Source organism: Notechis scutatus, chromosome 2 (genome assembly GCF_049901735.1).
Source record: "Notechis scutatus isolate UNSWTSFEM ecotype Mainland chromosome 2, rNotScu1.2, whole genome shotgun sequence".
Taxonomy (NCBI): Eukaryota; Metazoa; Chordata; class Lepidosauria; order Squamata; family Elapidae; genus Notechis; species Notechis scutatus.
In genome coordinates this window covers 33,317,079-33,328,955 of record NC_142010.1, presented here as the reverse complement: position 1 = coordinate 33,328,955, position 11,877 = coordinate 33,317,079, and the positions used below count along the sequence as shown (strand labels likewise).

Below are 11,877 nucleotides of genomic sequence, written 5' to 3'. Positions count from 1 at the left end.
TTCCACTTTAAAGAAAGCATATTCCAGTCCTATCAGGTTTTTTTAAAAAAATTATTCCTTTTTTTCTCTTTGCCAACCGTTCTGGATTTCTTATTTCAGTTTGCCTCATCTCCTTTTCATTTTAGTTTTGCTAATCGATTGAAAAAACGCATATCAAAAAGTCACCTTTTCTGAAGTGTATAAGTAGTGTGCCAGTTATTTGTTGAGAAATGAGATACATACTGAATTAAGCCAGCTTTTAATAAATCCAAATTGACAGAAACAAGGTTACAACCTCATTAATGTCTCAACTTGAACCCTCCGCCACTTTGTTATTTACTGTCCCAAGCTGTCATTCATAATCCTTCCAAAACTCTGCCTTGTTTTGATGTACATAATTCTTTAGAAATGCAGTTGGCGCGGCATTCCATAATTTGATGCCCATCAGAATAGTTCACCTTTAATCTTCAAATCCCCAGATAACATGGAAGTGAAGTTTTATAATGCAAGACTTACATATCTGGGAAGCCTGGTGTAAAGTAGTTTTTGTAGATAATTTAGCAAGTCCAAATCATATTTTCAAATATAGGATATATCTTGAAACTACACTGATGCCGTTGGTATAACCATTTCCAGTGAAAGTTCAGGTAGTTCTCAATTTAGTTTCCTTATGATCATAAGCATGACAGAAATTCCATAATAAATATGCTACTCTACATCATAAGAGTCTATTGTTCTATGGCATAGTTCATTCTTAATGAACTATGATTTCTCTATAGTCCTTAGATATTTTTATTGCTCTTTATAACACCATAATTGAATTTGAATAATGTGTATGTGGCATAGTATTTTATTGTCTGCAATGACGCTAGACTTTTGGGTTAGGGTTATTGCATAAGACCATATCAGTGTATTAAAAATTTGTGAAGACAAGCAATGCAAGTGAATTTCTTCAATAAATCCATTGCCATGACATATGATGTCACACTTTTCTCTTAGCTAAATGATATAATGCAGTCTTTGATAGTTACACAGCAGTGTGCAAAAAAATGGAAGCAAATAAACAGCATCAGTTATTGCCAGGTATCTTCCGATTGACATGCATGTACAAAGTGCATGCAGATTTTGTACAGTAGTTCCACCGATTTGAGGAATAACTCCATTCCAAATGAACCAGCAAGCAGCAGGGGGAAAAAATCAGTCCAATTATTCAGATTTAAGAGCAGACATTCATAAAGGGTGTGGTTTTCTCTCGTATGCCCAAATAAAGTATTAAAGGAACTGGCAACTAAAAACCAAACATTTACAGAACAAAGCTTAGATTCCATTGCTGTTTCAAAGCATTTTCTCTGGTTATGCAAAGCAATGACTTAAATAGGCATAGGAGATGAGTATTTAATTCAAGAATGGTGGCAAGAATTCTTGGTCTGAAAATAGGAATAATTTTAGTGCTAGGCAAGAAATGCCAAAAAACAGTCCAGGGGACAAATAGATGCTGATTAATCCTGTGCTAAATCAATCTAAGAGAAATGAGGCAAGGGAATAAGTAAGAAAAAGAATTTTAAAAAGGAGAGAAATATTGCTCATATTCTGTGGCACTCTTAAGAATTCAAGCCAGGGTAACAAAGCTCTAGCCTGTACTTAAAATGGGATAACATAAAAGAATAATGAGTTTCAACTGAGCAGTAAAAAAAATAATAACCTTGTTAGTAGAAAATAATTGCCCTTTGTTTTGTTTAAGAATGGATAAGCTGGTAAAGATGATTGCTGTGGATATAAATGGTATTCAGAGTTGTTTTAGTTTCTTGATATATTAAGAGATAGCTACTCTCCATATATTTCTACCAGACTTCTGACTAGCTATTTTCTGTTGAGTGTACTTTCACCGTTATATAAGTACTACCAAATATTGCATGTCTCTGAGAAGAACACCCACAGAAGCACATATTCAGAAGAAGCACATTTCCGTTCTTAACTTAATTGGCAAATAACACATATCACTGATTACTTCCCCTTCAGTTTACCTCATGTGCTTAATGGTTTCTTGTGCTCTGAACTAGGCTGTTGTTTCCAAAATAAAATGGAAACTTTGAGCCAAGGGATTTAGGAAAAAAATGTCCAAAGTAAACACAAGTTACGGATTACCGATGAAGAGGAAGTCAGCACAAGTGTAAATCAAAGGAAAGACAGCAGAGAGGAGATTTTTTTTCCCATGGAAGGACACAAGAGACCTGCTGGATCAGGCCAACTGTCCATCTAGCTTAGCCTTCTCTGACTGGCTGCATTCAGGAGGTCCATAAACATGGTCAGAGGCATTGTCATCTATTGCTCTTTAAAGCAGCGGTTGCCAACCAGTGGGCCGTGGCCCACTGGTGGGCCTTGAGAAAATTTTGGTGGGCCGCAGAGAAATCTCACCCCCAGAGCACCCCCAAAGCAATTAATCCAGGCTGCGCAGAAACATAAGGCTGTGCAGCCCACATGGCCCGCAGGAACCCTCCCCACCCACTCACTCCTTTACCCGGCAAACTTGCCTGCTAAAATTGCTATTTTTCCTTTTTTTCGACCATCATCTGTTCTGCTGTGCGGGAGATTTAGATTATCTAGGAAGCAGGAAACAGTTGGATTTCTTGCTTTCTAGCTAGTCTTTAGATCTTCGGCTCTGCCGAACCTCCCTTAGGACTGAAGGTTTGCTTGCAAGCATATTCAGTGCAGACTCACGGCAAGCAAATTTGAGAGACTGAGCTAGCCAGTGGCAGATAGATCACTGAATGATTCTGTGAGCAACTCTGCCTGCCTGCTTTGCCTGATTTTGGGTAAAAATTGCTCTTTTTTAATTTAAAAAAAAAGCAATATTTACATACATGGTGTGTTGTGAGTTAATTTTGTGAGTTTGCTTGCAAGCAAATTTTATGTGCCAGATTGAGCTAGCCAATAGCAGATAGATTTCTGAATGAATCTGTGATTCTGTGAGCAACTCAATCTGCCTGCCTGCTTTGCCTGATTTTGGGTAAAAGTTGCTCTTTTTTATAAAAAATTCAATATTTATATAAATATTTGTAATATTTACATACAAGCCATGCCGTCACATGACCACCAAGCCACACCCACAAATTAGGTCATGCCTACAGAACCGGTTAGTGGTCCCTGGGATCAAAACTTGTGAGTTTGGTGGTCCCTGAGGTCCAAAAGGTTGGTGACCCCCTGCTTTAAAGTATGCTGTCTATGGTTTCTTAATAAAAACTGTCAGTAAGGCTGATAGCCATTTATAGTCAAATACTATATAAGTTTGTTCACCCCACCCCATTTAAATGATCTAAATAGGTGTCCATCAACTTCATCAGAGAAGAATTTGGGGATATTAGATTTCCAGAAAATTGTCTTAACCTCTCACAGTACCCTGTGAAGGTGGGAAGAATGTGTCACATTCCTGAGGTAATGAATGTATCCGACTTTTGATCAAGTACTCAAATTCAGGAATTTTGCTGGAATATAATGGCAGCCAGCACCACATATTTCTGGTAGGTTCTGATATGTTTGAGTAACCATTTCCCTCATTCCCACCTCAGCTTCGTTTTAGTGAACCTACTGCCTTTCTGAATTGCCTTCATGGTTGATTCTACTTAAGGCCTTCTGAAATTAAGGTGGCAGCAACTGCAGAATGTCACCCCAGAACCTTGTTTTAGTCTTGGGGAACAAAGCATTTCCTGTTATTGAAGAAGGATGAATCCCTCATCAATTACATAATCTTGTAACCATTGTGAGCAATTTTAATATATCACTGTACAGTGATACAGAATTGATGGGAGTGAAAATGCTATGTAAGCAGTAAATATTGCTGCAGAAAGGACAACTCTCGTGTTTTTATCCAAGGGGGACTTTGCCTCCAAATCTGATGATCTTTCACTTACTAGTATCTTTAGTCAAGAAACCCAAAGGCAGACTTGGCTATGTTCCAGCATTAGAAGTTTGGAGGTCCCTAGCATACTATCGGAAATGAATAGCATTTTTAAAATTGTTCTGTGCTTGTGAAACGGGGAAAGAGATCTCTGCTTAGTTGATGGGCAGCAAGCAAATATTGATTCATTGAGAGGTTTTAGTGCTCAGGTAACAGTCAGAAAGAGTTGACTAGATTGCATCTCTTTGCCACCTTTAGACTTATAGCATATATCCATGATATACTCATAGATCCAAGAATACTCAAGCTGCTCAGGTCATTCTCAGGTGTATTTTAAATTAGATTTAGAACAGTTAAATAGATGGAAAGGGCATTAATGTACGAGAATACTGGAATTTCAGACCCAGGAATCAAAATATTGGGGCCATCGAATTTGCTCTGTTGAGTCAGGTGCTACTTACTCAAGCCTGCAAACAGGTGAATCTCCCTTGTTACTGACTATATCATTTATATCTTCAGAAGAGTCCCCTATAAAATGTTAGTTTGGTTTCAATAATGTTTCAGTGAGTTGTTGTATTTCCTATAGATATGGAAATAGGGTGAAAAGACCAAATAAGTGATACTAGGTAGTTATATTGTAAAGTACATATACAGTACAGTAAATGGCTATACTGTACAAGTCCACTATTTTGTGATTCAATGTAAAAGGAAGTATTGAAGTCAAAGAAGGAAAATTTCTTGGGCTGTCACTTTGCTTCCAGTTAAGCAAAGTGCCATTTGTTATCTATTTTCAGTAATCCCTAAAGAAAGCACTTACAAATCTAGTACTGGTGTTCATTTAATATACATAATACATGGTTAAGAGTGGGCTGTACAGCTGCAGTCATTCCACAGTAATTATTACACACTATGAAATTATTGCATTTTTAATGAGGATTGGAAAGTTCTAGAGAGGCTCAGTGGGTTGAAGTAATTTTCGCCTATTTAGAATGGTGAAACATGATTATGATGTAGGTGGATTTATTGGGCCCACTTGAATAATCCCTTGGAATTTTAGGGAAAGAAACAAATTTGCACAATATTTCAAGTGCTACCTTTTTGAAGCTGTGGATGATGTTTGTTTTGCATTAATGAATTTAATTTGTGTTAGTACAGTTTAGATTGTATTGTGTTTTAATTCTAAATTGCCTTAACACTGTAAATAAACTGTACTGTTATTACATTACAGTGTAATAACACTGTAAATAAAATAAAATTGCAGCAGTAGTATGTTACTGTTCTTGCATATTTGAAAGCTATGTGCATACCATATAACACAAAATAGCAATATTTACCTATTGGGTGGCTACTTCATTCTGTCTTTTACCTTTCCTATCCCCAAATTTTATTTTCTGCTGAGAGCGTTTATTGTAGAGTTGAGTTAGATTTTCTATGAACAGCTGCTAATATGATTTTTCAACAATTAATATTAGCGTGGATAACTTAATAGAACAAAGATACCTATACATGTGGAGCAAAAGTTAGCAAAATTTAGATGGGAGACAGTTAAGACGATTCTTCCCTAGTAGTTCTCAGAATATGTTTAATGGTGTTAAGTAGTTTCTTTTAATTTGGTAAGATTTTGATCTATAGGCGAGGAACAGTAAAGGAAACTGCTTAAAAGAATCACAGCTTTCTTAGTTTTAGAGCTAAGATATTAACTCTTTTTTTTGCATGTGGGGAGTTTTAAAGGATTAGGGTTAAGGGCAAAATGGATGCTATAGGCCAGTGATGGCTAACCTTTCTGTCTTTACGTGCTAAAAGTGCACGCACACACATGCATGCCAACACCCATAAGGAAATGCATGCAGGAGTGCCCACACCCCTTGCACATGCGCGCACAACTTCCCTGCATGCACGCCGCACATCTCTGCACATGCATGCCCCGCGCCTTTCTGTGTGTGCGTCTCGCGCGTGCCCCTGCACATGTGCAGCAGCTACCCGACGATCAGCTGGCGGGCGGCATGCACACGTGTAGTGGACCTGCTCCGGGGCGATGGCTCACATGCCAGCGAAGATGGCTCTGTGTGCCACTTCCGGCACGCATGCCATAGGTTCACCATCACGGCTATAGGCTTTGTATATATTTAGGACATTCATTTCACCTCTTAAAAACCTACTACTCCCCTCTTAGAACAGATCTTAGCCCTACCTATATTTTGAATACAGCCTTCAACATGCCATGTAAAATCTGGAGCGACCATCAAGCCAAGAGAAATTGTTTGTCCCTGAGCAAACGTCTTATACTCATACTTATACTTATACTTTCTTATACTTATACTTTTTGGGGGGAGGGGGGGTCATCTAACTACATTGGTGTCGTATTATGTCTACCAACTGCTCTCTTTATTCTTTTGATGTTGACAGTGTAGCAAAACCTGCGGCAAGGGGTCTAGATACCGGAAACTTATCTGTGTTGACCAAAACATGCACGAAGTTGATAGTCTTCACTGTGATCCAAGCAAGAAGCCATCCGATGTTGAGATTTGCACCTTACCCCCATGTGAATACATTTGGATTACAGGAGACTGGTCAGAGGTATGTGTCTTAACTCTGGGCAAAGAAAAAACCAGCAAGGCTTAGTTGTTAAACTATAATCAATGACAGTTATACAGAAAGGCAAGATAAAATGTGCAAACCAGCCAGCTTTGTAATGCTCTTTCCTATTTAATAATTGAAAATGATGTTTAAAAATTACTAACAGGGATAAAAGTCATAGGGAATACATGTAGCCTACCAGCATCCCTTAGCAATTAGAAGAATCTCCTCCATGGCGTTGTGGTGGAATGTAGTCCTGATTCCCAGGAGGAAAGGAAGTTGGTTCTTCATTGATTGATTTGTTGGGTTACCAAAAGCGAAGGTAGTGGGGAGAGACTTGGCAGAAAGTATGCTTAGCTCATAGTAGAAAAGGGTTCTCAAACCTGTGGAGCATCTGTACAACCACTGTTCATTCTAATGAAGCTCAGAAATTATTCTTAATCAAATCAAAGCTGAAGAATCTTAATGCTTGCAGCAAAGTAGAGATAGGGCTGCCATCAAAAGTTGGCATTTGCAGACAGGTGTCAAAGCTAATTTTTATAGAAAGGTCCAGCTGCCAGTATCTGGAACTTTTTACTACTTCAATCAAATGTCGCTTATGAGCATTCATGTGAAATAGATGGAGTAGTTTCTATTGAAGTTTCATGACTGTCTGGATTTATTTATTTATTTAGCGTATGGCAAATACATGAACTTAGAGTGGTTCAAATGTTAATATCCAGTCCAGCCATTCAAGGACAGGGTGGTCTATGTTGAAAAAATCAGACATTGGGCTGGTGTAAGCTCTTGATGGAAATTCAGACACAATGTGATGGATATTTTGTTGAGGAACACCACAGTCATACTGAGGGGTAGAGACAAGACCCCACTTAAACAATGAGTCCTGGCAGACACCATGTTGGATACGGATCCTGTTCAGAGTTGACCAATGCTGGTGAGGAAGGTCAAAACCTGGCATCTTTTGTGTAAGGTCAACTACGTAACTGCCTATATCTGGGCATTCAGCAGACCATTTGGCTTTCCACTGTGTGTTGATGCCAACATTGTTAGACAGCTGTCTGGAATAGACAGTAATAATAAAGAAATTGGACCATCTTAGTAAGATCTCACCTAGAACACATTTTATTTCAAAGGTCTCCCCTAAATCTGATGCTAGTATTGTATGTACAGAAAAGAGTACTTTAGAGAAGTTGGAAATCTTAACCTTAAAAAGAACATGGTTAATCTATTTTGGTATTTTACCAAAGTGTTGAGAAAGTGACATAAAGTCAATTGCAACAGTATCGTCTGTAAAGTTCCCGGGGCATTGTGTTTTTCAAGATTGCTAGCCAGAATAAGTTAAATAGAATCAGATTTGCAAACTACAGCTAGATTTTAAGTCCTTTGTCCTCCAATCTTGTGTCTCCCAGTTGTGTTGGAATGACTACATCCAAAATTGTTGGATTTGTAATTTCAATACATCTGAAGGATATTGGGAAAGACTGGATTTGGGCAGCAATTTTCTGTTATTGAGTGAAAGAAGGGGGTAATCAAATTATCTATCTAATCAGGAAGCAGAAGTCTTGGTCCTATCAAAAATTTATATTTGGCTTGAAAACCCATTTGCCTAATTTGTAGTCCAAAATCTAGCAGCAAAATTGTACCTTTGCAGGAAATTCAGTAACATTTTTAGCACGGATTTCTATGTTTTCCTAGTAAAAGTGCTTCTGGCTTCCTCAAGAAAGCAAACAAAAAGTTCACAGTTAGGGGAGAACCATATCAGTCAAAACTAGCCAAAAATGATAAAATATAAATATTGTATCCGTTCCTTTGAACAAAGCCACCCTATTCACAAATTCTATATGGGCTTTGCACCAGTAGATAGTAAAAGGGATATAGGGTGCCTTCCTGTTTCCAGGAAGCAATATCAATCATACAGAGTCAAACAACAGGAGTTCCAGAACATTCGGCCCTGTTTCCATAAAATTAAAAAGATACTGTGGCTATTTTCCTCCAACGTTCCCACCCACCCTATTTGTCAGAGCAATTGAAACAGGTACTCAAAGGATTAAAAGGCAGGATTGAAATAATCCATCACATTTCGCCTCCAGCTTCTTCTTTCACTTCACATTCATCCTATGTTCTTCTGTTTTCTAGTACTTTAGCTTCCTAGCCATATAAAGTTTTCAATTCCGCCATGACCACTGCTGTTAGTTTGACAAACAGGGTGAATACAAAGTAAAGTACTACTTCAATCAATCCTGTATTGTCACCTATCTCTTATGGATTGCCTCATTTCCTGGAAAGGATGTGAACCCTGAAGAAAAATTATGGGGAAGTACCAAGGTTATCCATCCTCCCAAGTTGATTACCAAATTCTATGCTTCCAAGGTAACACTTACAAATCACTCCCCACCCAAACTAGGCAAAGCTAGGAAGTTTACCTTCCCCAGAAGTTAAGTCAATGAACCTGCCAGCTGAGGAATCAAGCCCCAGGACCAACAAAGGAATATAGTGTATTTTTCAATCTATAAGATGCACACCCCCCCCCCCCGCCCGCCAAAAGTGGGTGGAAATGTCTGTGCATCTTATAGAGCGAATGTTGCCGAAGCTCTGCCCACCCACCAGACCCCACCCTTTGGCTCAGCAATTTGCCTCAGCAAACAGCCTGGTCAGTTTCAGCCCAGCCTGATTTAGCATGAGCAGCTGATTGGTGGTTGGATCTGCCTCCCAGAATAGCAGCGATCAGATGTTTCATGCTGTGGGGATGATAGGCAGCGATCCCCACTGCCTGGAATGGGCCAAAAACAGGACAAGCTGAAAATGGGGCACGCGGAGGCCGAAAATGGGGCGCGTGGAGGCCGTGATGGGCGGTGACAGCGGCGATCCCCGCAGCCTGGAAAAGCTGACTGGCAGTATTCCGGGAGGCCAGTCCAACCGTCAATCAGCTGCTCGTGCTAAATCAGGCTGTGCTGAAGCTGACTAGGCTGTTTGCTGTTTGCTGCAAGGAGGCAAATTGCTGGGAGGCAAAGGCAGATTTTTTTTTTCCCCCTTGTTGTCCTCCCCAAAAGCTAGGTGCGGCTTATACTCTGAAAAATACTTTACTGATGGAATTTAAGCCAAAACATCTGGAAAGTACCCAAGCTGGAAATAGTAGCAGTTCACATTTGACTTGTGAAACTTCATAGGCCACTGGATAGCTCATTTCCTACTTTGTCAAATGCTTTCTTTGGGTGATTTTTTTTTTTAAACTGCATGTTTCTTTTGCTTTGTATTTTTCAGTGCTCTGTGACCTGTGGTAAAGGCTACAAGCAAAGGCTGGTTTCCTGCAGTGAAATTTATACAGGGAAAGATCACTATGAGTACGGTTATCAGAACACTGTCCATTGTCCAGGCACCCCACCACCAAATGTGCAGTCATGCTATCTAGGCGAGTGCCCTGTTTTGGCATCGTGGAGAGTTGGAAATTGGGGAAGTGTATGTTTCTAAATTTTTGTTTGTTATTATTCATGATTTATTTTGCTACGTAGCCCAACTGACCTTAAAGAAATCTTTCGTGGATTACTGTGTGTTACTTCATGAAGTAATCTTTATCTTTTGTCTGTTCCATGGCTGTACAAACTCATGCCCAAGAGCCATGTACTGTATGCCAAATGCTCCTCCTATTTATTGATTTATTCCTATGTACTGATTGATTTATATGACAGTCCTTCTCAACATAGTAATTTTGGTTTTTGGCTAAAAAGGCATCGGAACATATAGAATGGGTTTTTTAAATATCTGTAACAGAAAAATATAATAATTAAACATACATAAATAGTACAGTGTGACCAGGGCTTCTAATGAACTATCTGAAATTGAAATAATTTTATGTATCCAGCTAAGCAGACATCCTTGGCACAATATTTGCAGGATACCCAGATCTTTGAAACCCTATAAAAGGCTAACAGGGTTAGTTTATCCAATTGTGTAGGGGGAACATTTTTCCATAGGTGCCATAATAGGGAATGAATGTCTCTTGGGTCCTGCTAGATGGCAGAAGGACACAGAGCATGTCTAACCTGCCACATTATGTGGGATGAGCAGAAATACTTAGATAAAGGCAGTCCTGCAAACAACCTGGCACTATGACACTTTGAATTAACACCCCAAAGCTTACTCTGAGCCAGAACAGTTTGAAAAGCACTAGATCCCTTGCAACTACTGCATGCAGATCACATTGCACCAGTCCAACTGGAAGGTGAACAAAGCATGGGTGACCATGAGCATAGCCTCTCCAGGTAAGAAGGGCCACAAGTTATACACCAAATGGATTGCACAAAAACCTTCAAGGCCACGGCTGCCCTCTTCTCAGTCAACAGCTGCAAGCTCAGGAGTACCTGCAAATTGTCTGCCACCCTAACCAGAGTCAAAGGTAGAAATATCGTCAGATTCTGGAGGCCTTAAAGCCTACAACCATTTGGGCTTGCTAGAATTAAAACAAAAACTGACCTTTCCCATCCAGCCTCCACATACCAGAAAAGAACCTTAAGAGCAGCCCAGGGTACAAATGTACAACTGAGCACCATCAGTACACTAATTATACCTCACTCTCTGCTAATTGATGGTCTCACCTACAAGTTTCATACAGACTTGCTACTGAGTTGTACATTCAACATGCTAAAGGGAACACTTATTAAATACAAATGGATTAATTATATTTAATGAATTTTAGTTCCTGGTTTGGTCCCACTCACCTCATTTTCATGGCCCCATTTATGTTTTGGAAAATGGCCTGTTGCCAAATACACCTTTTCACCCTTCAAAGGTTGCCTACCCTGATTTAATTCTCCCTACCTACAAAAGGGGACACAGTGGCTCAGTGGCTAAGATGCTGAGCTTTTCGATCAGAAAGGTCGGCAGTTCGAATCTCTAGCACCGCGTAACGGAGTGAGCTCCCGTTACTTGTCCCAGCTTCTGCCAACCTAGGAGTTCGAAAGCATGTAGAAATGCAAGTAGAAAAATAGGGACCACTTTGGTGGGAAGGTAACAGTGTTCTGTGCGCCTTCGGCATTTAGTCATGCCAGCCACATGATCACGGAGACTTCTTCAGACAGCGCTGGCTCTTCGGTTTTGTAACGGAGATGAGCACCGCCCCCTAGAGCCGGAAAGGACTAGCATGTATATGTGAGGGGAACCTTTACCTTACCTACAATGAATGGCCAGAATTTACAGTTTTTATGTGTATACAAAGGATATCTACATAATTATATCTCTGCTGACATAAATGTTAGTGGCTTTGAGAAGTACATGTTTGGTTCATGGCAATAAATAAAATGAAATAAAATGAGCAACCAACCAGTTAACATAAATAGAAAATAGCAACAAAGGATAGAAAATGTGTTCCAGATTCAGTTGTGGCTTCAGAGAGAATTCATTTTTCCTTACCTAGGTTATCTCCTCACTGC

General features: G+C 39.5%; 1 protein-coding gene across 2 annotated transcripts in view; it reads left to right on the top strand.

The window, feature by feature from the left end:
• Positions 1 to 11,877, top strand: part of ADAMTS9 (ADAM metallopeptidase with thrombospondin type 1 motif 9) — a 157,205-nt gene that overhangs the window by 130,680 nt on the left and 14,648 nt on the right. For both annotated transcript variants that reach the window (XM_026679438.2, XM_087954552.1), the window contains exons 31-32: positions 6,281 to 6,451; positions 9,713 to 9,907. In XM_026679438.2, the coding sequence (XP_026535223.2) occupies positions 6,281 to 6,451; positions 9,713 to 9,907 (366 nt within the window). The remainder of the gene's footprint in view (positions 1 to 6,280; positions 6,452 to 9,712; positions 9,908 to 11,877) is intronic.